Here is a 27,383-nt window from a genome sequence, read left to right on the forward strand (position 1 = left end):
CTCCCAAGTGCTGGGATTAAAGGTGTGCGCCACCACTGCCCGGCGCTATTATATTTTTAATTGTTCTTTTTTTTTTTTTCCCCAGCATGGAAGACAGTTTATTGCAGAACAAAGTGAATTAACTGCTCTGTTTTGTTATTGTTGCTGCTCTCTTACTGGGCCTAGTTTATAAAGTCAAATCTGTCACAGGTTACGTACGTAAAGGAAACCGTCATAGAGCAGAGAGCTCTGTTCTGGCTTCAGGCGTCTGCTGGGAACCATGCCTGTATCCCGTCGTGTAAGAGACAAATGCACTTCTACATATACCTCACTTAATCCCCTCAGCAGCTCTCCTATGGACGCATGACCCTACAGATGGGGAAACAAGGGTCAGTCCAGGTCCAGAGCGGGTAAGTGGGTCTGAGATCTGAATCTCAGCCGTCTGCTTTGAGACTGCACAGGAATGCGGACGTGCTCATCAGTCATCAGGCTGGAACCTTCTCTGGCCTCCCATGGCCGTGCCCCCTGACCTCTGAGGCCACAGACAGGATGTAAAGAAGAACAGAGTCTCCTAAAAGGTCACTTTTCTTTATTTCCCAGAGCTGTTGGTGCCCCCACTCTCAGTACAGTCTGTGAGAAATCTGAAGTCTGGCCACCTCACAGACTTCTCGACTGTGTGTGTGACACCTGGGCACCAAAGAATGGGAGCTTCCAGGGCCTGACCAGGGGCTGACCGGGGCCTGCTGTGCCTGGGATCTTGAGCTATGGTGGTTCTTCTTGTTGCTTTTGTTTTGAAGTAGGCTATCACACTCACAGGCCTGGCTCACTCTGTAGCCCAAGCCAGCTTCAAACTTGTAGCAATCCTGCCTCAGCCTTCTGAGTGCTACGATTACAGATGTGAACCTCCATGCTCAGCTGCAGCCGTGGTGTGTCTAAAAGCAGTTCCCAGACAGGAGGTCCCTCGGTCATTCAATTACCCTTCCAGTAGCAGTGTGTTTGCCTAGTCCTTTGGGGGCTATCCCAGAAAGAAATGGGAGGGCCTCCAGGAAGCAGGCATCTCCTGGTTGAAAGAAGACAGGACCTGGGTCTGTGGTCCCATGTAGCTTGAAGAGGGTTAGACCAAAGGGAGGTTCCGAGAAGGTGCAGGCTAGCCCCTCCTCAGCAAGCACAGCTCTTCATACCGTGCTGATCCCCTTCTTCAACGGCTCAGGCGGAACTCACTGGGTGCAGGGCCATCACGGCAGAAATCCCAGTTCAACTTTGCTGGCTGCCACCACGCTGCTGCAAGAGCACCTCCTGCACTTTAGCCACAACGGTTTCCACTTCAGCCATGGCTCCTAGACCTGGAAGCAAAGTTCACCGTGACTTAGAGGCACCAGATGAGCTAACCATGCCTGTGGCTACCACTAAGATCTCCCCTGTGCACTCTGCCCACATCCTAAGCCTGGGGACCACAAGTCCAGCTCTGCCTGAGCTGATTCTACCATATCTCTACCAAGATAGTCCAGGACAGGGCCGGGTGTCATTCCATTAACAGTGTTTGTTCCGTTGCCAGGGGCTCCACCAGACACTTCACACATACTGTCTCGCTTCAGCCTGATAGTCCTGAGAGACGAGAATTAGCATTCTATCCACTTCCAGATGAGAGGGCTGAGCTCAGAAAACAGCTCTGACCATTGGCTCACAGAACCCAGAGGTGACCCCAAAGCAGAGCCCCTTCTACGGCTTTGGGTTGTGTGTGGTGAGAAGCCTACCTTGGTCTCCACACACCAGCTTCTTGCTCACACAGGGAATCTCCACGTAGCCAAAGGCCTTGAGCTGGCCCACCTGCTGTGCAGTGAGAGGGTGCTCCCACATGGCAGTGTTCATGGCAGGGCAGAAGAGGAGGGGCTTGTTGAGGTCCCAGGCCCGGATGACACATGTCTATGAAGAAGTGGGGGAGGAGATGCTGATGTTCTGCCTACCGATGCTCACGGTCCCCCCAAATCCTCCCTGCTGTCCTTGCCATGGTCAGCAGAGCAGCTGTTGCCTAGGGGTGACGGGGTGTCACCCATCTACAGAGACCTGTTCTTGCATCCTTGGGAGGGAGGGCTGTCGCTTCACCCTCATCATCTGCACTCAGGCTCTAGCTTGGTCCTAGACACAGGAGACACCCAATCAGTACCCACAGTGACCCCAATACCAACAGACCTCCATCCTGTATGCAATCTCCCTGCCCACCAGCCTGAGCCTCCACACAGGCTCACGACTTGAGGGCAGAGAAGCAATCCTGGGGGACAGGAGGCCAGCTTCACTGCTCACTGGAAAGCTAGGAACCAGACTGTTCACGTTCCACTCAGCAACAGTTCTACTTCTAGGCCAACTAAGCTCTGAGAATGAAAACATCCAGCACAGGGTACCTTTCTTCATCCATTATCTCAAGAACCCTTACCGTAGCCCTATAAGGAAGGTATTGTCCCCTGTTCACAGATGAGCAAGCCGCAGCCCCCCTCAGATAAACAGTTGTCACACAGATACAAACAGGGTCCTGTACAGCCAACCTTTTGACGGGGCAGCCTCTCCATCTCCCAAAGCCAGACCGTACCACCAGGTCTCACACCAGAACGGCTACGAAAGAGCTGGGCCAATTCAGACCTTCCCCTCCTCCCCGCCTTCCTATTTTCCAACTCAGTCTTGAGATTGTGAATCATGCAAGCTTGAAATCAGACCATGGTTGAATGCTAGGTATGAGGACATACGCCTGTAATATCAGCCCTCCTGAAGGCTGAGGAAAGAGAACCTCAAGTTCAGGGTCAGATTGGAATACATTTTATTTTTTTAAAGAAAAAGCTGGGCATTGTAGCGTACTCCTTTAATCCTTGCCCTCTGGAGGCAGAGGCATACACGGCTCTCCCAGTTTGAAGCCAGCCTAGTTTACATAGCAAGTTCTAGGCCACCAAGGTCTATATAGACCCCATCTCAAAATAAAATAATTTTTTTTAAATTAAAAAAGAATGTGAGCGTTTTGATGGTGGTGTTGTATGGAGGTAGTTTTTGGAGGCACAGCCTCATGTAGCCCAGGTTGGCCTCTGAACTGGCAATGTAACAATCTACCTTCAACTCTTGGTCCCCTGCTTTCCTAAGTGCTGATATCAGAGAGGTGGGTACCCCAGGTTCCAGAAAAAAATGCAAAGGCTTTCAATGTTCTTAGCTGAGGGCCTGGCACTAAGTACAGGGTCTACAACTACAGCTCCTACAGTACCCCAAGCACAGGCTCAGGAGGCCAAGGATGGCCTACCAAAGAAACAGGCTTCCTGTGCTCTGACTATACCAGCCACCTCCTCCTGAGAGCTCCTGGGAGACAGCAACTGTGACACCTCTTCCCAGAAAGAATACATTTGGAAAAGCATGAGAGACACAGAAACAGGCCAGTGGCCACCCGCCCGTCCTGAGTGCCCTTGCCCTCTCCTGGGACAGCAAACAGTCTCAAATCCAGTTGCTTGCCTCATCCCAGGGATCAATACTGTTTTCCCACCAACTCCTCTCAAGAAGACAACCTGGCTGTAAGCGGACACTTTCAGTCACATTTCTCCTTGGCTCTGTGCCACCTGCTGCTTTTACAGGAGTCATAAGCAAACCTAGAAAGGCCCCTTGATGAGTGGTGTCGGAACAGGGTGGGGGCTGGACTCTAAGAACCCTCAAAACAGAGCATGCTGACCACAGCAAAACCCAATCTGTCTGCCCTCAGTGGGGCTGCTTCCCAACTGTCTGACTCACAGCTCAGTGCTTCCTGGACAAATCACAGCTCCTCTGAAGCAACCAGCAGTAGGAAGGGAAGAGGACAATGGCTTCTACAGCCAAATGGCTGGCACCATGCTGGATGCCTCAGCCTTGCCTTTGGGAATCTGCTCAGGCAGGGCAGACGGCTGGAATCCCAGTCCAGAGACTAGCACAGCACCTGACTGGCAACCTGGGGAGTCGACCCCTCTTTCTGGACCTGACAGCTTAGCACAGAAGCCAGGCCCGAGCAGACGGAGACAGCCATTCCCAGGCATCGGGCCTGAGGAGGAGGACTGAGGACACCTAGCCCACCGCTCCCCAGCACCTTTCCAATGCTGGAAACAGGACAGTCTGGAAAGAGGGAGCAGGCTGGGCTTCCTTTCAGGTCTCTATGAAGACACCTACTGAGGAGGAGGCGGCCATACCACCTAGGATGCTGACAGCTCAAACCCTAACACTAGAGATTGTCTCAGACATCTGTCTTCAAGGGAAACTGTTTGAGGCAAATGGTTAGTTTGGGGAACATGTTCCACTGTCCAGTCAATTCTGAAGAAGAGAACCTCAAAGATAGAGGGGTAGCAGCGGGAGGAAAAGAAGCCAGGCCCTCAGGCCATGCCTGCAATCCCATGCCTGGGAAGGAAGAGAGAGAGGATCAGGATTTCAAGGCCAGTTGGGTTACATGAGATTATATTTGTTTTACATGTTTTGACTGCATGTATGTCTGTGTATCACACGTGTGCCTGGTGCCCACCAAGGCCAAAAGAAGCTGTCAGATCTCAAGACTGAAGTCACAGACAGTTGTGAACCGCCATGTGGGTACTAGGAATCAAACCCCGGTCCTCTGAAAGAGCACCCGGTGCTCTGAACCTCTGAGCCATCTCTCCAGTCAGCTCAAGACTGTTTTTAAAGGGGAAGGGCCGGGCGTATAATAACGAAAAAACATCAACAACAAGGAGGTAGGCCTGAGTTTTCAGAGGGTAGGAGGAAGCCTACGGAAGTGGCTGGGGTTCAGCTCTGAGGCTGGTGTGTTCTGTCACCAATGGGAGCGCAGCGGGGTACATGGCTGAGTACCTCCTCACCAGTTTCAGTGCCCTGCTGACCTGTCCCGGTCCTACTGGGCAGTGAGGACCATGCCACACCCAGCTCTGCTGTCCTCCCCAGTCTGCTCCTGGCCACAGCTTCAGGGTGGTACTCTTCCTGTCCTATACTCTTTCTCTAACAATGCTCAGGTCATCAGCGGCCTCTCGGAAGAGGAGCTAAGAGCCCCCTCATGAGCAAGCAAGGATACTAATGTCCGCTTTTCTGTTCCACGCCATCCTGGGGAATGAGTGAGCCTAGGGTTTCCCACTCACCTCACGTGCATTCTGCCCCTAAACTATCCAGCCCTCTTTATTTTCTATTTAGAGATTCACTCCGTAGCCCACCAGGCCTTGAGATTTTGATCCTTCAGCCTCTGCCCCTTGAGTTGCCAGGATTACAGGCTTGTGCCCCAGGCCCAGATGAAGGGCCTTCGTCATATGTGACATCCTAAAGTTCCTGACGCATCTTCAAGATTCATTTCTTCAGCATTTTCAACTCTAAAATGGAGCTGCCGTAACACACACCAGTAATGCCAGTAGTCAGAAGGCGGAGGCAGGAGAACTGCCAGAAGTCTGACACTAGCGCACACAAGCACACACAAACACAAACGTAAATTCAAACAAAAATATTTATGAGAGAGAATTACTTTCTACTACACACAAGCAGTATTAGTAACGGCCTACTGAGTGCCTAGTACCAAGGCAGGCTCCAAAGACTAATGACTCGTTTGAGACCACAGTGCTCACCACGGTACACTTGCCTCCTGTCTGCATGGTGATCACAGACCTCTCTCCAGAGTGAGCACTCCCTGTGTCTCCAATAGAAGCCTCCAGAACATGAGAGGTGAAAGGTCAAGAAATGGAGGAAGGGGTGACCATAGACCTTCCCAGAATTATCACAGAAACGAAGACAGATTTTCTTTAAGGGAGCAGCTCCCGAGAGGTCTCAGAGGCCTAAGCCAATCTGGCAATGACTTCTCACTCAGTTTTTCCTCCTTGTTCTCCCCTCAGCTTTCCCCGATAGATGTGAAAACTGGGTCTTAGCTTTGAGGCCAAAATGACTACAGAGAAATAAGTATGTGAGGCCCCTGAGGAAGTAACAAGTCTTCTGAGAGTATTCCTGTGTGTTTCTAGATTCTGGAGGGAAGGAGGAACTGACAGGGAAGCCGTAAAGGCAGGGAAGTCAATGGAAGTGCATGTGGAGGGCAGGAAGCCTGTGAGGAAGGATGATGGAAGAGCAGAGGGCGGGGCGCCCGGCTGACCACTGGGGGCAGGAGAAGGTGGACATACCCAGATACCAGATGCAAAGCCAGATGGTCCACTGGACTCAGATCTTCAGCCTCCTTGCTAAAGAGACAGGAGCAGAGAGGGCTCAACAGACCTGCATCCCATAGTAACGGGGGCTGCTTGACAACCTGCATCCCATAGTAACAGGAGGGCTGCTTAACAACCTGCATCCCATAGTAACAGACTTCTTTGTACAGTGAAATCTGCAGCTCAGCAAACTGGGAGCAAAGCTGGAGAGAGCAGACGGACACCAGGAGTCACTCACAAGTAAATTGTCACAGATGCCACTGGCCACCTTCCCCAGAGTGTTGGCATCAAGGGGAGCCACAAGCAGGAGGTCAGCCCACCTCCGCAGGTCTATGTGGAGAACCGGGTCAGAACGGCGCTTCCACATCTGCCAGAGAAAAGAAACGGGGGTCACCAATCCAGCCATGCTCAGTATGTGTGTGGGAGGGGATAGCGGTCACATAGGCCAGGTACAGTAAGCTGAAAAAGCCAAGGAAACCATCTCCAACTGCCTTAGTCTTCCACCTATTCCCTCTCACAGAGAAGCTGGCGAGCACTGGCCAGCAGCTTGACAGAAAGCAGGCCTGAGGAAACAAACGCTCCTTGTCTCTCTGAGCGTATTCCCTTTATGGTTTGGTTTTCAAGAGAACTGACATCTGGCAGGGAACTCCTGGCCTGTCTGCTTGAGGCGGATGCTTGGGTTGTCCAAGCCAGTCGAAGAGCTCTGGGGCGGTGAGAAATGGAGGGGGAGGGGAAGAGAGGGAAGGGCAGGCCAGCCAGAAATGTTTGAGGCTGAGAATGTTTTAAACCGCCTGGCAGGACAGCCCTATGAGGCCCACGCTCTGCTCCTGGCGACTCTGCTGGTGCCCACCCCTCTGCGGGAGGGCAGAGACATGGCCAGCGGCCGTGGGAAGTGAGGCACTCTGGACGCTGAGAGCCACACAGACCAGGGTGGTGGGAACAGAGTGCCTCTGTGGTTTCATCAGCCCAGATAAGTACAAGGACACAACCCAGGGCACTGGGCCAAAGCTGAGCTCTGCCTAAGGAAGGCGGTACCACAGGCCTCCCGCAGGCCAGGAGCTAGACAGATGTTTTCCTCATCGCCTCTACCCAGATGGCCCTGACCGCTGACTTGAGCCCAGGCCGTGTGCTCCAGCAGCCAGGGCCATAGGCCGAAAGGAAGACAGCTCTGTCCTGCTGGAAGAAAAGCAATGGGCCCATACTGACCTCCCATTCATCAGCGTCACTGTAGAGGGTGACGGGGACATCCTGAGTGCTGTAGAAATGTTTGGCTCTCTCCGTTGTTACCACTGTGACTTCCAGCTGTCACCAAGAAAGTGGAGGGAAGGGAGAAGAAAGGGAAAAGTTACTAGAACCACGGGCGGATAAGCTACATGAGGGGCCAGTGCAGGCAGATGCTGTCCTCACTGCCTGGCACTGACCAGGACTTCCCCTTAGCAATGAACCTCATGTTTACACAGCTACTTCCGCTGTCACTCAAAGGTCAGGCCCTGCCAGGTGCACACGTCTCACTTCCCTGTTTAAGAGGCTGCTGAGAAATGAGTCACCGCCTGCCCTGCCTCGGGGGTATAAGCGGTGGCGGCCTCTTGCCACTGGGGCAGTTGAGGCCAGAGGCAGTGGCAGCAGAGGATGACGGGAACTCAAACCTATGGGAGACAGTGGGGCCAACCAAGGAGACTCACAGGACCAAGTTTTGTGCCAAGCTTGTTCTGTTACGGGACAAGGCTTTGACAGCAGGTGTGCACATAGTGTGTCAAAATCCATGCTCCAGTGTGACAGTAGAGTCCCCTCACCTACTTTCAGGAGCAAGGCCTGAGTGTGGGAAGAGGCCTCAGGCTGCAGACAGGCTCTGGGAAAAATAGTCTGTGCTCTCATGTTGGGGAGAGTGAGTGTCCTCACCCTGTCAATCACTGAAGAAGTATTGACGCAAATGAGGGGGCTGTTTAACCTGTGCTAAAGCACTGAGTCAGGAAAGGACATTCATCAAGGAGGAAGGCCAGTCAAGGGTGACAGAAAGAATCGTCTGACAACCATGGCTGTGGGCAAAGGCCGCAGAGTCTGACCACAGGCAGTCATGTAGCCTGGACAGTTGTGACAAGTGTTAATAATGTATACATTGGAAGATCTCACAAAGGAAATTCCGTTTCCTGGCCACTGGAGAAACCCTGACAGCTCCAATACTGCTGGCTCCGCTTCGCTGCTTGATAAGAACTTGGTGATTCAAGTCGAGGCTGGCTCTTCACACACAGCCAGGTTGCCACCCCTTCCCTTGGCTGTTTCTCGCCTGCACAGAGTGGGGGTTGGGGGTGGGGGGTAACAATGCTCTGCACAACTCTTGAGAGCCAAGCTGGGGCAAACAGCAGGTATCTCAGAGAGGAGGGCTGAGGAGTAGCTGCAGGTCTAAGTTTTCCAGAATTCCTGACCTGTCCTTCTGCCTTGATTCTCCTACTTACCATCCCTAGCCCTACACAAAACCTCAGGGATGCTTAGATAGCCTTTAAAACAGTCCTGCTCAGCCCGTGGGTCACGGCCCCTTTATGAATAGAACAACCCTTTCACAGGGGTCACCTAAGACCATCTGTATATCAGATACTTACATTACAATTCATAACAGTAACAAAATTATGAATAATTTTATGGTTGAAGTCACCACAACATATTAAAGAGTCACAGCATCAGGAAGGTTGAGGACCACTGCTTTAAATCAGATCATCTCTGAGAGTTGAAGGCCTCTAAGACACCCAGGAAGAACCTCGCCAGTTCTGAGCAACGGCAGACGGGCAGTGCTGCCCCGCCCCTCCACAGAGCCCAGCCATGGAGTACAGCCTGGACCCACCAAGGCAGGTAGAATGGAAGAAAAGGGAGACCGTGCAAGGGTCAAGACAATGAAAAACTCAAGTGTGGGCTTACTAAATTACACTGTGAGAAAGACGCACGAACTCAGTCACACATAACCTTCCAAACAGGAGAAGAAAATTCAGTCTACATAACAAAGGAAAGAAGCCCAGGCGGTGGTGGCGCACGCCTTTAATCCCAGCACTTGGGAGGCAGAGGCAGGCGGATTTCTGAGTTAGAGGCCAGCCTGGTCTACAGAGTGAGTTCTAGGACAGCCAGGGCTACATAAAGAAACCCTGTCTCAAAAAACCAAAAAAAAAAAAAAAAGAAAACAAAAGGAAAAATAGCAGAGAGGAGACATGGTAGGTAGAACTGAATATGACAGAGGTAGCCGCCACACATGGTGACACAGACCTACAATTTCAGCACTCAAAAGGCAGAGGCAGGAGGATTATGAGTTCAAAGATAGCCTGGGCTACATAGTGATGCTGTCTCAAGAACGGGACTGGGGATGTAGCCCAGTTGGCAGAGTGCTTGTTTCACTTGCCCTAAGTTTGATCTGATCTCCACAGTGCATAAAACCAGGCGAGGTGGCACACACCTGTGATCCCGCCACTCGGGAGGTGCGGACAGAGGATCAGAGACTCAAGGTACGTTTGGTAAAATAGTGAAGTCTAGCTCAAGGCCATCCAGGGATATGTGAGACTGACCCAAGGAGAAAAAGTGGGTCTGGGAAAAGAAGAGGCTAGGGTTAAGTGGCTCATAGTAGAGGCCCTGGGTTCAATTCCCAACACGGAAAAAAGACAGATGGCAGAATTAAGTTTAAATGTAAATACATAATAACCTACACATCTGGTCAAAATACACAGTCTCTGGGCTGACAGGGTAGCTCAGTGGGTAAAGGCACTCGACAGTAAACCTAGATGTGAGTTCAATCCCTGGAATCCGATGCTGGAGAAAGAGAACTGACCCCTCGGGTTGACCTCTGACCTTCCCACACATGTGGTGCACACACACACATACAAGATAAATAGACATGTAAAACATAATCACATCTTCATTCAAGCTGGGTATGGTGGCACAAGCCCACAACCCAGCTTCTCAGGAGGCTAAGGCAGGAGGCTAGGAGGTGCCCTTGGGAACTTAGTAAAGCCCTGTCTCAAAATAAGGAGGAGAAGAGCTGGCCGTGTAGCTCAGTGGTAGTGCTTGCCTAGCTTGTATGAGCCCTTTGTTTGCTGTCCAATACTGTAAATAGAATAATAATAAAATAAGGTTTCAGCCAGGTAGAGTAAATGAAACTCTGGAGAGCAGAGGGAATGAGGAGTGACGGCAGTTACGACTCATCAACACACTTGTGGGAGATTAAAGTGGAAGGTAACCTGAGCAGATGAGATTAGAAGATGAAAGATCAAGGCCCAGAGCAGCATTGAAAACAAGCCCACCCGAGGAAAGGAGGGAGACAGCTCCGGGAGCCGAGGAGCAGAGGAGCGGCCTCCATCCCAGCCCAGCAGCCATCTGAGCTGTCAAACAGAAGCCAGAGGGCCCTGGGCAAAAAGTCATCCACAGGACTGCCAGGCACAGGATTCCCAGCCGAGCTACACTCTCGACACTGTGTCTACAGGTCGGGGACCCTGGACTACTAGGGGGTTACAGGGAAAGAAACTTTGAGGTACTAAACCCCCGACAGAATCTTTCATTCCCAACTGGGTCTTAGCAATGAAGAGAAGCTTCCACCCAGCTTTTCGCAGCTTAATAGGTACAACAGAAGAACATCTTATACTTGAAGAAAGCCTCTGGGTTAGAGAGCAAGATTAAAACAACTAAACGGCCGGGCGGTGGTGGCACACGCCTTTAATCCCAGCACTTGGGAGGCAGAGGCAAGCGGATTTCTGAGTTCGAGGCCAGCCTGGTCTACAGAGTGAGTTCCAGGACAGCCAGGGCTACACAGAGAAACCCTGTCTCGAAAAACCAAAAAACAAAAAACAAAAAAACCAAAACAAAACAAATAAACAAATAAACAAAAAACTCTAAACGCAGAAGCTCAGACAGTGCAGGCCGGAAAACTCAGAGCCGAGGGATGCACCCAACAAACAGTGACAGTGCTGTTTTTAGTCTTTTCGTGTATATGGGTATTTGGCCTGTGTGTATATCCAAGAACCATGTGCATGCAATGCCTTCAGAGGTTAGAAAAGCTGACACCCCTAGGGCTGGAATTAGACAGTTATGAGCCATCCATGTAGGTGCTGGGAACTGAACCCATGTCCTTTGCAAGAGTAGTCAATGCCTTAACTGATGAGTCATCTCTCCAGCCACACAGTGCCTTTTTTTTTTTTTTTTTTTAAGATCTACTCAGGGAACAAAAAGAACTCTGGGAAATTAAAATTATAAAGAAATAAGAAATTCGATGTATCTCATCTGGACAGCACAGCAGAGTGGACCCTTTGTGGAGGGGTGCAGGGGAGCCTGGGAGAGCTGGCCCTGCCCCTCACTGGCTGCAGCACTCAGGAGAGTGGGTCCTGCACCTCACCTGGGCAGCACAGTAGAGCTGGCAAAAGCACAGGTAAGCCAACACCCAGGACTTGAGAGCGGGAGAGCTGATCCTGCCTGTTACTGGCTGATGCACTGGGTGAGCTAGCAGGGGCAATACTGAAGAGCTAGCCTTGGTGGTTTGAGCACAGGAGAGCTGGTGGGCTGATCAGCTGCCTCCCAGACCCAGATCCAGGGTTTTGAGTTGGTCTGCCCCAACATCTACCCTACATCTATGATCTGCTGGAGCCTGAGAAGGGGCTGGTTCTGCAGATCCAAAGCTGCAGGACCTCCATGACACTGGACAATGTCAGGATATCCGAGAGAGAGTTCCTGTGAGGACCCAGTGTAGATGGTGTGGCAGAGGCCAGAGGCCTCAGGGCAGACTGATGACTCAGTGCAGTGAGCGGCTGCAAGTGGAGATGTGTGACACACCTCGATGTGACACACCGCGACACACTACAGCTTACACTGCAAGACTTTCTTTTTATTCTATCTTGTTTTGTTTTCTTTGCAGGGTGTGGGGGTCTATATGGGTGGAAAGGACAGGGAGATGAGTGGGATTGGGGTGCGTGATGTGAAATTCTCCAGGAACCAATAAAAAGTTAAAAAAGAAAAGAAAAAAAGACTCAGTGCCCTGGGCGTTGTGGCTCACATCCTTAATCCCAGTACCTGGGCAGCAGAGGCCGTACGATCTCGGAGAGATCAACACCAGGCTGAGAGATCTACTTAACGAGTTCCTGACCAGCCAGGTCTAAACAGTGACACTCTTGGACAAGAGCCAAAAAGCAATCTTAAACAATTTCACAAAAAAGAAAAAAAAAAGTAATAAAGTCAACTCAATGCAAAGTTAGGGGTTAGGGTATACTTGAACAAAAATATAAAACTACCAAAAAAAAAAAAAAAATCGGAAGACCAATGCGGGGAGGGGAATCTGACCAATAAATTCCACAAAGGAAAAACAGGAAAAGGTGGCAAACAAACAAACAAACAAACAGACATAAAAATTAAAAAGACAAACCTGTTAATTAATTAAGCCAGGTGTGGTGACAAAAACCTAGAGTCTCAGTACTCGGAAAGCTGAGGCAGAAGAGCATGAATCTGAGACTAGCTTGTGGCACACAGTAAGACCCTGTCTCCAAAAAAAAAAAAAGAGGGTGAGGGGGGAAGAAGAAGAAGGAGAGAGAAAGGAGGAACAGGGACAGGAAGAGGAGCTGAGGCAGGAGGATCATGAAGCCTGAGATATAGAGACCCTGTCTCAGAGGATGCACACTGGCACCGAGTACCAGCCATGACACCTACCAGTACATACGGGGTTGGCAAGCAGCAAGAACTCCACGAAGTTCTCATCCATGCAATCAGGTGTGCCATCCCTTGGTTTTCTCATAAACGCCCACTTACCAGAGTCAGCTGTTTGCCTGGTCTATGGCAGCTCCTAGAATCTTAATCCTGGCTTCCTCTCCACCTGGACCACCATCAGTATCCCCCAAAGGCCCCAAAGCTGCTGAGTCAGCTGAGGACAAGAAACCTTCCACAAAGCCCACGTGCTAGGAGGGACGACAGAGATCAAGATCACACTCTTCTCCCTTGTGTGGGACACGAGGTCTCAAGTGTTCCAAACTGGCTTTGAACATCCTGTCAATCCAAGGACGGCCCTGAGCTTCTAATCTTCCTGAGTGCTGGGATTATAGAGTTATAGCATCTCTCACATTTTACCTGGTTGTGGGGATCGACAAAGGGCTTTGAGCATGTACTCTACCAACTGTATCCCAACAGGAACAGCCTGTTTCTAGGAGGACCTTTCACTGGTTATAAAACCCTGACCAACATCTCCAGGGGTCTAGGAAGATGTCCATTAGAGATCTCACCTAGGGCTAGGAGATTCAGCTATGTGTGTCCATGTTTACCTAACACCTAAGACCAAGACCGCTGTCTCAAATCTAAGTTATAACTTAAGGGCTGGAGAGATGGCTCAGCTGTTGAGAGCACTGGCTGCTCTGGCAGAGCACCCAGGTTCAGTTCCCAGCACCCACACAGCAGTTCCCAACTATCTGTAACTCCAGTTCTGGGATCTGATGCTCTCTTCTGGCTCTGAAGGCACATGCACACACATGAATAAAACTGGTCCTGCCATTGTTAGTATTCTGTCTAAACTCCACCTCCACAGTTACCTGGCAACAGCCAAGTAGGCCTGCCCACTATAAAAGGGACTGCTTGCCCCCTCCTCTCTCTCTCTTAATCTCTTGCCTCTAGCTTCCCTTTGTCTCCTCCCCCCTCCCCCCTTCCCTTCTCCCTCTCTCCACTTGGTCATGGCTGGTCCCTGCCCCCCCCACCCCCCCACCCCCGCCTCTGTTACCCTCCTGGCTCCCCTCCCCATGCCCTGAATAAACCCTATTCTATACTATACCGGTGTGTGACTGGTCTCTCAGGGGGAAGAGATGTCTCGGCATGGGCCCTCTGAGACACCCCCTTCCCCCATACCTCTCCACACACCTACGGAACATCAGCCATGCCTGTTCCCAGTGAGCCCTACAGAACTCATGTTTCTTTCCTTTCCTTTTTTTTCCTTTTTCCTTTCCTTTCCTTTCCTTTTTTAATAAGGCAGTCTGACTACCCAGTCCTGGCTGTCCTGGAACTCACAGAGATCCACCTGCCTCTGTCTCCTGAGTGTGGAGAATTAAGGCACACACCACCTGGTTTGCTGTTGTTAAGACAAGGTTTCGTGCAGCCCAGACTGGACTCAAACTTATACAATGCGGTAAGGGACTTTTGCCCTCCGTTTCTAAGGGCTTCCCAGTCATCATGAACACTGGGTCCATACTTTCTCCACTCCAAGCCCTCAGAAAGCTGCTCCCTGAAGATCAGAGGACTCTAATTCCAAAAGCCTCCTACCTAAGGAAAGACTCTACCTAGGGCTAGCTCAGAAACGGTCCCAAATTGGTATTGTTCTTGTTCAGGGGGTCCTGGCTTCCTCTGGCTCTCCACTTGTTTTCCCCTCTACACATCCTTCAGTACCTCAGTGTCTTCACGTTGCCTTCCCACAAACCCACCACCAGGCATCCTTTAGGCCTCCTACCCTAAGCAAGAACTCTGCTTGAGATCTTTCCTTCAAGATTTTTGTACTACTTCTTAGCCAGTTCATATTCTGGCTACCCTCCCAAGGTTTATAGCCAGACCGCTAGGGAGCCTCCTGGGGCAATGTATTCCCCTAAGGAATAAAGTGAAGAGCATGTGACAGGCAGGACTTCCCGATGCCCTTCCCCACCCCCAATGCTAATAGGCAAGCCCAGGCTAGTTTTTCTGGTTTTAAAGAGATGCCACTTGATCTGACTCATCAGCGCTGTGGGGTTTGTTCTTTCATTTTCATTCACGTAGCAAAAAGGTCCTGAGTGCCAAGGGTTGGGTGGGCCCTGGATCAACACATGCATACAAGCACATGTGTGCAGGCTCTTGCGCAAGCGCGCACACACGCACGCATGCACGCACGCGCGCACACACACACACACACACACACTATAGACTGTTTATTCACTCAGGCAATAAATGCTAAGAGTCCTGGCAGGGCAGAAAATGCCCTGAAGGCAGGACCTTCCCCCATGCTTTCTCTGAAATCCTTGTGGGTCCTGGTAGGATAGAGCTGGGCATTAAAATCTTCTCCCACACTGCATAACTCCTGAAAGTCGGCTCCTTTGGTGCTGACTTTGGTCCCCTACTGAGATCCCTCTTAAGATTAGGTTTTGTATCAAGTATTTTTAACCGGTACTTCTTTGTGTGATGTGACTGAAGCCTGGCCAGACTCGATTGCATAAGCTGTCTGCATTGTGTCTAGCATTTACAGAGACTCCTTCCTGAAACCAGTTCATGAGGCTGGTTTCCTTTTCTCTGCTGAATCTGGAATCTGGGGCTCTGGAAAGTTGGGGGAGGGGAGGGGACAACGGAAACAGAATTCTCGGTGATTCCTCTACCTCTACTTTAGGGCCCTAGTCTGGTCTAGGCTATGGCGGAGAACAAAGAAACCTATGTAGAAGTACTTCAGAGTCACTGTGAGACAACCCCATGGCTGTTATCCCTGCTCTCTAACTAGTAGCATGACCATCCTGATTTTGATAACCAAGACTTGTCTCTGGTTGTTGTTCAACGGTCCCGAGAGACACAACTGCTCTAGTGGAGAACCATGAGCCCGAAACATATATCCAATAAGAGATGGTAATAATGGAAACGTCTTCCCAGCTCTGCCCACTGTAGTCACTGTGGTCACCACAGGTGGCCACGGAGCACTTGAAGTCTCCACACAGGCAGAGATGGGTTTGTCTAGCCTGCATGTGATAATATCCCCACAGGAGCAAAGGACTTTAAAGAGGAAATACCCACTGTATCAGTTACTTGTCTACGGCTGGCGTGTTAAACCACTATGATCAAGGCAACTTAGAGAAAGGGTTTATAGGGGCTGCCGATTCCAACCAGTAAGAGTCCATCACCATTCCTATAGATAGGGAAGAATAGCAGCCGGCAGGTGTGGCAACTGGAAGAGCAAACTGAGAGCTCATATCTTAAATCACAACAGGAACCAGAGGTAGCAAACAGAGGATGATGGGAATCTGAGTTCTCAAAGCCTGCCCCAGGGACATATTTCCTCCAACAAGAGGAATTCCTCCTAAATTGCCCAAACAGCGCTACCAACTGTGGACCAAGTATTCTAACGCCTGAGAATACGGGGAACAGCTCACCCAAACCCCATCTGCCATGCACTTATCCTGAGGTGAGAATGCATCAAAGCTTTAGCATGGGGCCTCTTGGCTGGGACATGCAGTAAAGAAGGCCTGACAGAAACTGAAGTCCATCTCCCTCCACATCTGCCTCCAAAGGGGGTGGGAGGAGCCCTGTGGACACAATCACAAACACAAGGGCACATGTACATGGAAGCGTGGAGATTCGCAGAAGTCTGATCTGATCTCCAGCAACTGGAGTTACAGGCAGTTGTGAGTCACCCAACACGGGTGCTAGGAAACAAACTTAGGTCCTCTGGGAAGGCAGTATGCTCTTAACCCCTGAGCCACTGTTAATCCCAAAGCTAGAGAGAGAAAGACCACTGACCCAACTCCTCATGGCCAAATTAATTAAAGCAAGTATTTGATTTGTGTACATGGGCTGCCTCCCTTAAGTCGGGGTTCGAGAGGTCAGCACTGAACGTGAGGAAGATAAGGTTTTTATAGTTCTAGGGTGGGGGGGCTTACAAATGGGGGATTTGGGAGGCAAAAGAGGCAAGGTTTCAGGAACAGAACTTAAGCATAACAAGTTAGTCCTGCAGGTTCCTGAAAGACACAGTTACAAGATGAACACAACAGGTAGTCATAACAAAGTAACCACAACAACCTTTTTGAAACAAAGGTAGGGTTTCAAGATGGTTATTAACTTTTTGAAACAAAGACAGGATTGCCATGCCTGGAACAGGCAGCACAGAACCATTTGTAGTTAAGGTTACAGGTGGGGCATAGCCCAATCCTTGAGAAACAGATTTAATCATAAACAGAATTGAACCTAGTTTGTCTTTACTATAAAATGGTTTTTAAGAGTAAGATGGAACAGGCTGGTTCTTCACCACCTCTCCAGCCCCTTCTGAAACAGTCTTATGCAGCCCAGGCTGGCCTCAAACTTGCTATGCAGCTGAAAATGACCTTGCACTTCAGATCCTCCTGCCTCTGCTTCCTGAGCGCTGAGGTTACAGCAATGTGCCAGGATTGCGTGGTGCTAGGTTGAAGCTAGACCTCCGACCATGGTAGGCAAGCCCCTGACCCAGCTGACTCCATCCCCAGCCATCCCTGACATGCTTGTTTGTTTGGGGACTGAATCTCACTATGTAACCCTGGCTGGCCTGGATCTTACTATATAGACTAGGCTGGCCTTGAACTCACAAATATCCAACTGCCTCTGCCTCCCAAATGCTCGGATTAAGGGCGTGTGCATTTATATAAGCTTATATAAGACACTTTTATAAGCCATGAACTATCACTTTTTAAAGCTACTTTTGATTAACTCTTTTAAAATGGGCCTGAGATGCACTTTAGTAGGGGATGTTTGTTTAGCATATGTGAGATCTTGTGGGGTTGATTCTTAGCACTGGAAAAAAAAAAAGCAAAGCATTTAAAAACCGTTCTTAGTTGCAGGCTAAACAAAAAGAGGCTAAGGACCAGCCGGCCGGGGGGATGCCCCGGGGTATGCTCCCACGTGCGCTGTGGTTGACTTCACTTCTATCCTACTACCTGACCCGGCAGGAATTAAGATATTTTGAAGAGAGATTATTTTGGCTATCAGACTGTTCAAACAGTAGCCCCCCCCCCCCCAAGTGATTCAACTCGCCCAGGAACCTCATGCTGGGAGAAGAGACAGCTTAAAGCCTAGGCCAGCCAGGGGAAAAGGGACTCCTGGTTAGATAGACTACCACTGCAGAAGAAAAACAATGATGATCAGTTGTGGGCAGGGAACACTTTAGCTGGGAATGCTTAGATATGCAGATCTATTTTAACAGAAATCTTACTTGATTTCAGAAATCTTCGCCCTGAAGATAGATTTGGAGAGAAAGGGGTCTCTTTACTCCTTCCCCCCCTCCAATGTGACCAGACTGAATACATCTTCTTTTTCCACTTTTTACTATTAAGTTTTGTTGTTGTAATCTTGCTGAGGCTGGGTGGCTGAACCTGGCTTCCTGGGGCGCAGACTGTGACCTGCCCTTTGGTAACATCCCGAGGGGTGCTCCAGAGCAACAGGAAGTGATCGCTTCATGGCTGCTCCGTGAGCATGCCATAGCTGTGGACTGAGCCTTCTGCTCGTTTTCAGCTTTGTTTTGAAATCATCAACAAAGCTACAACGGGCAACCTCGTACGTGGGTGAAGTTTTGCAACCATGGGATTTAATTCTGTGTGTGAAGTGAAGGCTATGAGTATTTATATTTTTTTCTGTATAGCGACAAGCTGTCCGGAGAGGCAGAATTTACTTCCTATGCTATGACCAAGGTCCTCCTTTCTCATTTCCAGCCCCAGATGTCCTGATGGACATGCTAGAAACTTTCTTTCTGTAAACTCAAGGACTATCACAACTCCATCTGAGGGGGATATTCCCTTTGGCTCAGTCCTGCTTCCACTTGCTCTGAAAAGCAACTATGGTGTCTGTCTTGTTCCCATCACACTAGTCTGAAAGGTTCGAGCCAGACTTCCCACCAAGGTATAAAAATTGAGTTGACAATCTGCTGTTCAAGTACGTGACAATTAAAGGTTTGCAAAACATTCTCCTGGGGTGACCTTTGTCTTGGTCCCTTTTGCCTTCGAATCTAGAATCTTCTAATACCAGTGCCAAAGAGACCCTCAGGAGAGATCCTTGTCGACCTGCCTCCTCTTCACTGCACGGAAAACTAAGGCTGAGAAAGGAAACAAAACTGGAAGTGAATTGGCTCAGGGTCCCAGTGTCAGGAACCCGCTATGCCTCCTCCCTCTTGTTTAAAGACTGGCCTCACACTGGATATGTAGCTGAAGACGAGCTTGACCTTCTGATTTTCCTGCTTCTGCCTTCCCTGTGCTGGGACCGCAGGCTTGTACAAGCACACTTGGTTTTCTGTGGGCTGGAGATCACGATTCCCAGGACTCTGTGCACAGTAGCAAGTAGTCAACCACCGGGGCTACATTCTAGACCGTATTATTTTTCTGAAGCAGGGTCCTCATCCTCCTGCCTCCTGGCCCCAGTGCTCAGCTAACAGGTAGGTGTTACAGTAAGAGGGGTCCTTCCCAGCCCAGTAGTGGCACTCCTCTGCCTCACAAAAAAGGCTCCTCGATTCCTTTGCTGGTGACTTCTCTTACCTATTTATGTATGCGGTCATCAGCTAAGGCCAGCACTTACCCTGCTTACTCTGATCTCTCTGGCCTACCTGTAGTGTGACAGCACAGCCTCCAGGTCTGTGGCTCTCCCAGGACACCTGCACATGCTGGCACACCAGCTGTGTGTGTCTGTAGAATGGCCAGCTACCTGCAACCCACACCAGATGCTGACTGACTATTCATGAGCTGACTGTCCCGAGGAGAACTGAGGAAAACCTTGTTCACATGAATGATCGACCCAGCAAAGAGCTGAGAGTGACTGCTCCAAGGGACCGAGACCTTGATAGAAAAGGGGCATTGGGAAGCCCAGTTCCCAAGGGAAGGAACTAGAAGGAAGAATGCTGGGAAGGGAGAGACATGCCCATCAGACAAGCTAGGGGCCACATCTACAGGGCATTTCATTACCAACACCTCGAAGCCCTACCGGACAAAGCTTGGGTCAGCTAGCTGCCAACCTTCAGGATGAGGCCATGGGGACCCTCACAGATGCAAAGGTTGTCATTCCAAGGGCTTTTCCCATGTTGGTGTCTCAGCAGCCTCTAAACTTCAAGGCATGTGCCAGCCCAAAGGCCCTGACATATAGCAGAAGAGAGGTGCCAGGCAGGAAACACGCACACACTGTTAGAGGCTCCCACGTGCCAAGCTCTGTGCCATGTTGCTGTCAAACTGAACCATCTGCCCTCCACCTCCACACCTGGGGTGATGGGCAGGAGGAATCATCCCTACTTGGAAACCAGAAAGGCCAGCTCTCAAGTCAAACGAAGGAGAGGCCTCCACAGTTCAGTGCCCTCTGGCTGCCTCACTTGGGCTCCAACCCCAGCCAGAGAAAGAACGGCCAAGGCCTATTCCAGACACAGCCTGTCCTCCCTCCCAGGGGCCCAGGCTAAAACAGCCTGGGGTAGGTGGAGCCACTACCCTGCAGGCAGCCCGTTCCTCACACCCCCACACAAGCGTGGGCTGAGAGGAAGTGGTGGTGTTGCCATTCCTTGTGCTCTGAGGCTGCCCATCTGTGTCCTGGGATAGGACTCCCTACCCCCATCCTCCTACCCGGAAATTCACTTGCTCTGGGGCTATGGGAAAAAGAACTGTTCGAGTGCCTTCTCCCCAGGGGGCAATGACAGCACCAGAACCCCTTTCCAGGCCTTCTTCCCTCCAGGCTCTATCTGACCAGCTTCTACAGCTCTGGGGCACATGAAGCAGAGAGCAGCCATGAGAGTCTCTCTGCTCCTGACTGTGGCATGGTTGGCATCTTCATCACTTATTTTAGCCTGGGGGCAGGGAGGGACTTGGAGAGAGGAGGTAAAAGTTGGTAGAAAGAAAAGAAACAAGCCCTTTCCAGTCCTGGACTGGAAGGACTCACAACAGTCATCTGTGTGAGAGAAGCGCCCTCTGCTGGACATGCAGGATACAGCCACCTAGGCGGCCCCACTTCAGGGGCTATTCAGACACAAGGAAAACGTGCCTTGACGTGTGCCCCCACCAAACTAGTGTTGGGTTAACACAAGCAGTGCCCACCCAGTGCAGCCTCTGGTCTATGTCAAATGAGTTTAAAAGGAAATAAAACCACCCAGGTGGCCGCCGGGGCAGTGGTGGCACACGCCTTTAATCACAACACTTGGGAGGCAAAGGCAGGTGGATTTCTGAGTTCGAGGCCAGCATGGTCTACAGAGTGAGTTCAGGACAGCCAGAGCTATGCGGAGAAACCCTTGAAAGACCTCTGGTCTTGAAAAAAACAAAAAACAAACAAACAAACAAAAAACAAAAAAAAGAAAGAAAAGAAAAAAGAAAAGAAAACCAAAAAAAGAAAAACCACCCAGGCTGGGACAGGCAGAGAAGGTGTGAGTGAGTGAGTGAGTGAGTGAGTGAGTGGAGGGTTTGTACAGACTTGAAAAGTGGAGAGAAAGAGCAGTTATATGCAGGAGGCAGCCCACAGCAACCGTCACTAGATGGAACACAGGAACAGCAGGAGGCCACAAAGACCCACAGAGGATTCTGGGGAAGTGAGGTATCTAATTGCTGGAGCTGGTGATATTTCAGTCTTTGAATTGAATCCTCATATATAAAACTAGTCAGAGTTGAGGTGGCCTGGCTAAGAACAGAGGGTGAAAAAATCTCCCATCCCACCACACAGTAGTGGCTTCTGGACCATCTGTGAACACTGGAGGGACTTGGGTTTGAAGCAAGAGGTACAGGCAGTGCGCAGCCCCTGGGGCTCTCAGTGTGTTTGAAACAAGCAATGTATCTAACAAGGATAGAGAGCTGAGCCTCAGAGTTCAGGGAGGGATGAGTGCGGGAACAGGGGTGCACAGGGAGCTAAGACCCTTCTGCCCTTCTGCAGACCACAGGACATCATGGACCCTCAGGGTCAGTGTATGAGGTCATGGCTCCCTCTCCCTGACTTCTCACGCCCCGCCTACAGTATCTCACTTAATCTAGCTTCTGCTTATCTTACACTCTAGTCTGTCTCCTGTGTGCCTCACATACCAGCACACACAGAAGATCTCCATCTATACACACTAGGATTAAAGGGGAAAAAAATCCCATGTGCTGCAGAGATGAGTTGGCCCCAGAAGCTGCAAGTCCTTAGTGCCAGACGCCACTACACTTATCTTGAGAGGATACTCACCCCAGGAATGTCCAAAAGCTTTGATACCAGAAGAGGCAGCTTCAGAGCGGCAACGCTTCCAGTGACACCCACAAGGACATGGAACTTTCTCTCCACTGAGGGTATGGCAGCGGGACATGGGGCCTTCCGTTCCATGTGGGGTCTGGTGTCTTTCTGGGGTCTGAGGAAGTCTGGATTTAGAATTTAAAACAGAATAAAGGGCATCATCCTCTTCATTCACACAGTCATATAACAAGCAGCATGTGGTATGCCCTAGGCCTTCTAGATGCTGGGGCTGCCATGGGCTTTAACAGTCCCAGCTTCTGGGAGCACATAGTATGACGACCAAATCGAGCCTCCTCTCCATAGAATGCTGCAAGAGCCACACACCTATGCCATGGCTGCCCAGGGGCTGTCTCAGAGATAGTGTCACATAAAGGTACACATTCTGGCTGAATCTGAAGGATGAACACTTTTTCAGGCAGAAGGATATGACTTCAAATGGAATAATCCCGCAAAGTGGAGGGGTCTGAAGGAGAATGGCAGAGAACACAGTGTAGGTTAAGAGAGAGGCTGAAGAGTCCTGAGGAAGGGTAGGATGGGCCAGTCAGGCTGCACCGTCAGATCTGGGCCAGAATGTCAAGGGTGATGAGAACCTTGTGCTCTGTTATGAGAAAGTGACGTCGGCACTGGTGATGTGCAGAGAGGCCATGGTGAGTGGTGGAGACTGGGGAGTTACTGCGGTGTGCCAGGCTGACTGCTGAAGCAGATAGAGGCACTAGGACAACAGTGAACTAGAACCACAGACAAGGAGGGTGCTGCTAGAGACCGGAGACTCGCCTCTGTAGGCCTGTCCCATCCTTGGGGACCAGGCTGAGCTCCAAAATACAAACTGACTTCTAAGAGTCAAATACAAAGCAGTGAGCCACTCCACAGAAGCAGCTGACTGGGTTCCTCCTCTGGCTTGTGATGCTGTGGCTGACACATCAAAACCTCTACCCTGGCAGCTGGACCAGCACACTTCCATCAGCCACAGTCACTGAGGACCAAATCCTGGGCAGAGAAGCGTGGAAGATAGCACTGCTGCTTTTACGGACTCTGTGGGTAGCTTAGGATGGCCCTTTTCTCCACTGAACCTTTTCAATGATCCCTCACCATGTAGATGTCAGTTTATTTTGCCTTTGCTTCTTCCCTTACCAGCAATCTCCCTGATGATAACCAGATTAACCACCAGCCACCTCTTCCCTCACTATCTCAGTCCTGATGGTCTGCTGGATGAATAAGCAGTGCACTATACCTGCCCTGTGATGCAGGAGTCCCGAGGTCTGCCCAAGGCTATACTCCTGACCTGGTGTGTGATCTTGGACCAGGATCATTCTCCCTCAAAACTCTTTACTCATATGAAAGACATAGGAACAGTTGATTTCTTTCTTTTTTCTTTTTTTTTTTTTTTTTTGGTTTTTCGAGACAGGGTTTTTCTGTGTAGCCCTGGCTATCCTGGAACTCACTCTGTAGACCAGGCTAGCCTCTAACTCTCGAACTCAGAAATCTGTCTGCCTCTGCCTCCCAAGTGCTGGGATTAAAGGCGTGCGCCACCACCGCCCGGCAGAACAGTTGATTTCTGAAGCCTCCTCCAATACAGCCTGAGTCAATACAAAAGTCAGTGGTAAGTGGCTCTTTCTACAAGACAAAGTATCCCAGAAGACACACTCCAAAAGTTCAAGGTCAGCCATAGAAAGAGAACCCAGTAGCTCCAGCTCCCTCTGTGCCTGGGTAACCACAGGAGCCTCTCTGTCGTTTGCCTGTAACGTTTAGGCATATATCTCTAGGAGCTGAGGTGATGCTGGGTACCCTTCTCAAAGGGGTTAAGCACAGATTAGTTCCCTAGGCACAACTCCCACCCGTAAAGTTCACCTTGCCAGCACTTTTTAAAGATTTACTCTATATATTTACTGTTCGTGTGTATGGACACTATTCATGTGTGTGGTATTTTGACCGCACGTATGTCTGTGCGTCACTTGTGTAAAGTACCGAAAGAGGCCAGAAGAGGGTGTCAGCTCCTCTAGAATTGGAGTTGTAAGTGGTTATGACCTGCCACACGGGTCTAGAAAATTGAACCAAGATCCTCTACAAGAAAAGAGCTCTTACCCACGGAGCCTTCTCTCTACCCAAGCCCCACCACCAATACTGAATCCTTGCCACCATTCGGAGCCTCAACCAGGACCAGGCTTGTTAGAGACATGAGCCCACCCAAAGTCTGAGGAGTACTGGTTAACAACTGACAAAGGCCATGGGACCTACTACCAGCTTCTCCCAGAGCACATCATCGGTAGCTGAGAGACATGTTTGTGTTTTGTTGTTAACTGTTTTAAATCATGTGTGTGCATATATGTGCCCTTGAGTGCAGATGCTCTCAGAGGCCAGAGGCATCCAGTCACCTTGAGGTTGGAGTTCTGGGCAGTTGTGAGCTGCCTGACATGGTGTGCACACAGGTGACAGGTGGGTCCTCTGCGAGACAGTACAGGAGCCACTTCTCCCGTTCCATAAGAAGCACATCCATCTTATTTTTTTCTATTTTTTGGTTTGGTTTTTCGAGACAGGTTTCTCTGTATAACAGAGCACTGACTATCCTGAAACTCACTTTGTAGACCAGGCTGGCCTCAAACTCAGAGATTGCTTGGCTGTTACTATGAGATTAAAGGAATGAGCCCCGATGCTTGTTGAAAAGCATTTTTGAATCTCCAGGAAAACGTACCTGTCAGTCCTCAAACCTCGACCCTGTGTCCTTCTTCAGTCAAATGATGCAAGAACAGAAGAGCCCTGTAAAACAGACTCACGATTTCATGTGTAGTCCCTGAACCTCAAGAAGATAACATTCCTAAGGGTCATGTTCCAGAAAGCTGTCCGTTAAACTGGAGGCAGGACTCTACTGCTCACCTCAACTCTTCTCCACAGAAGGCATTGTGGCCCAAGAAACACTGTTTGTTCTTAGAATCAAGCTTTACTCAGGACCAAAACCTTTGTTCTTCTTGTGGGGATCAGAGTGGGGGAAGAGACAGAGACAGAGAGAGAGACAGAGACAGAGAGAGAGACAGAGAATAGAAGGCAGATTATGTAACCCACAATTAGAAGTATGGTCATATGTGTTCACCCTGAGTCCCAGGGAAAGTGGCAGCTAGCAAGAGTTTGTTTGCTTTCCAAGATCAAATTCCAAGCCAATTTAGTCTTGTCCTCCATCTGGATCCTATTTAAGACTTTTAAATTTTTTATTCATTAACACAGTCAGGGTGACTATAGGCAGCACCTTACCTCCTTGGCTCAGAGAAGAGTGGACAAGCAGGCAGCGGGTTCTGACTGAAAGGCTGTGACCCCTGAGCTCAGGAATCGGGGCTGCCAGTCATGCAGGTAAACCACAGCCAGAAAACTGCCCTTTCTCTATCCTTCAGAGAGACACGAAGACCCTCTGCTTATGTAGTAAACATAATTTCCAAACGACAGTAGCAGGAGAGAAACTTTTTTTTTTTTTTTGGTTTTTCGAGACAGGGTTTCTCTGTATAGCCCTGGCTGTCCTGGAACTCACTCTGTAGACCAGGCTGGCCTCGAACTCAGAAATCCACCTGCCTCTGCCTCCAAAATGCTGGGATTAAAGGTGTGCGCCACCACCACCCGGCCCGTAGAAACAGTTCCTATCTGTGCTTCTCCAGCTGGTTAACAATGTATCTCTTCTGATGTTTTGGGGCATGAACTTTCCAGCACAATTCCTCTGGCTCTGGCAGGCAGTGAGGACGGCGGATCACCCTCCTAACCACAGAGCTCACTGGTTTGTTCAGAGATAAGACTGTACATGGTGGCATTCCCTGACCTACCTGGCTTGTCCAGAAGTGTCCAAGAGCTGAACATCATATCTGAGTCTCTCCCACCACTACTGACCCTCCCAAAAAAAACCCAAAAGACAAGCTTATTTTATCATGCGGTTCAATGTTCCCTTTAGACCTCCAGGATCAAGTTTGACTCACTGTTGGCCATCCTTGGACTTCGGATACATAGTAGTTCTGTGCTAGCCAGGGCTACACAGTAAGACCCTGGGGGTGGGGTTGTGGGGATGGAAGAAAGGGAGGGAAAGAAGAAGGAGAAAGGTAAAGATAGAAATAGAGATAGAGATGAGAGAGAGACACAGAGAGAGAAATTTAAGAGAGACACAGAGAGAACACACACAGCAGAGAAAAGGGCCTCGGTGTGTGAATTGTGTAAATATAATTTTCCTTCTCTCAGTTTAATCAAGGACAAAGTTTAAAATTTCCATGTATACCTACCAGTAACAAAATGGGCAAGAATGTAGCCAAGAAAGTGTGACTGCACTGCACCTAAGGAATGCTGGGTGCAGTCAAAAGGCCTGGCATGCTAATGGACTTCTCTCAAACCGGAAGTAAGTATGCTTGACTCTAAAACTACTGCAGTTTCATTTGTACACCTCTTGAGGGCACGTCAGGAAGACACATCACAGTCGTGCTGGGTCCCAACTGCTAGAGAGAAGCAGAAGGCCCCAGCTCCCCCTCGGCAAGTTCAGGGTTTAGACATCCAAACACTGGGGAGTTCTCCTTTCTCTCGCTTATTACTTTAAAATACAATTTGAGGCAAGCAGGCTCAGTAAGGTAGCTTGCAGCCAAGCCTGAGGACCTGGATTCGAGGGCGGAACTTACAGGGTAGAACTGAGTCCTGCAAATTGTCCTATGATCTCTACATGCACGTTGTGACAGCCACCCTTCTTACAAAATAAACGTAATTAAAAAAAAAAAAGTCTGCACTTCGGGACGCTCCTAAATCTTTCGGAGGGACATCTTATGCTGCAGTTTTTCAAAGGTAAGCGTCAAGTGTGGGTGTCCCGACTGCGCCACCTTTTAAACTAGATTCAACTCTGGTCAAGGCTAGAGCGTGACGTCAGCAGGCACAGGTGCAGCTGCACGGCCCCCAACTCCGAGACCGGGGTCACACCTTTAGCCTCACGTCATGCACATTACACAGCGATCCTCACGTGGAACCACAGCAGCCAGAGGAGCTTCTCCCACCGCCCCACCCCGCGGGACCAGGGACACAGCTTTCCCGCCCCTTCCACTGCTCACCAGCTCCAGGGTACCCCCCAAGTATCGCGGTATCTAGGCGTCTTTCCGGCTCTAAATGACTCGAGAGAAAGCTAGTGATCGCATGGCCTTCTGGGAGTCGTGGTCTAGTTCTGTGGCTTCTGGGAGTTGTAGTCACTGGGGCTCCCAGTGCAGGATTTAAGCCACATAGGCAAGGAAGCTGTGTCATTGAAAGGGTCACTTTGGCTGGGCAATGGTGGCGCACGCCTTTAATCCCAGCACTTGGGAGGCAGAGGCAGGAGGATTTCTGGGTTCGAGGCCAGCCTGGTCTACAGAATGAGTT

The 27,383-nt window shown here is 50.1% G+C and overlaps 1 protein-coding gene across 8 annotated transcripts; it reads right to left on the bottom strand.

Moving 5' to 3' along the window:
- Window positions 1-548: 548 nt before the first annotated feature.
- Window positions 549-27,130, bottom strand: Ppcdc (phosphopantothenoylcysteine decarboxylase). Of its 8 annotated transcripts, XR_003712313.1 has the most exons (8): window positions 27,083-27,130; window positions 24,718-24,782; window positions 21,984-22,153; window positions 7,338-7,433; window positions 6,370-6,498; window positions 1,734-1,902; window positions 1,161-1,322; window positions 549-1,039 (listed from the first exon to the last, which is right to left on the bottom strand). XR_003712313.1 is itself a non-coding variant. In XM_028774457.1 (7 exons), exons 3-7 carry the CDS (start codon window positions 22,116-22,118, stop codon window positions 1,234-1,236), a joined length of 618 nt encoding a protein of 205 aa, XP_028630290.1. In that variant the 5' UTR covers window positions 22,119-22,153; window positions 24,718-24,782; window positions 27,083-27,130; the 3' UTR covers window positions 549-1,233. The 8 variants fall into 8 exon arrangements, 7 of the variants coding, with proteins under 7 accessions (XP_028630290.1, XP_028630291.1, XP_028630293.1 ...); XM_028774457.1 differs by having other exon boundaries at window positions 549-1,322; XM_028774458.1 differs by having other exon boundaries at window positions 549-1,584.
- Between the last annotated feature and the right edge of the window lie 253 nt (window positions 27,131-27,383).

Source organism: Grammomys surdaster, unplaced genomic scaffold, assembly GCF_004785775.1.
Source record: "Grammomys surdaster isolate TR1022 unplaced genomic scaffold, NIH_TR_1.0 241, whole genome shotgun sequence".
NCBI lineage: Eukaryota > Metazoa > Chordata > Mammalia > Rodentia > Muridae > Grammomys > Grammomys surdaster.

Coding starts and splice junctions, on each gene's coding strand:
- Ppcdc (XM_028774455.1), bottom strand. CDS start 22,118: ATGGAACGGAAGGCCCCATGTCCCGCTGCCATACCCTCAGTGGAGAGA. Junction 7,434..21,983: donor AGCTTTTGGACATTCCTGGG/GTGAGTATCCTC, acceptor TCTTGGTGACAG/CTGGAAGTCACAGTGGTAAC. Junction 6,499..7,337: donor GTGACGCTGATGAATGGGAG/GTCAGTATGGGC, acceptor TTTCTCTGGCAG/ATGTGGAAGCGCCGTTCTGA.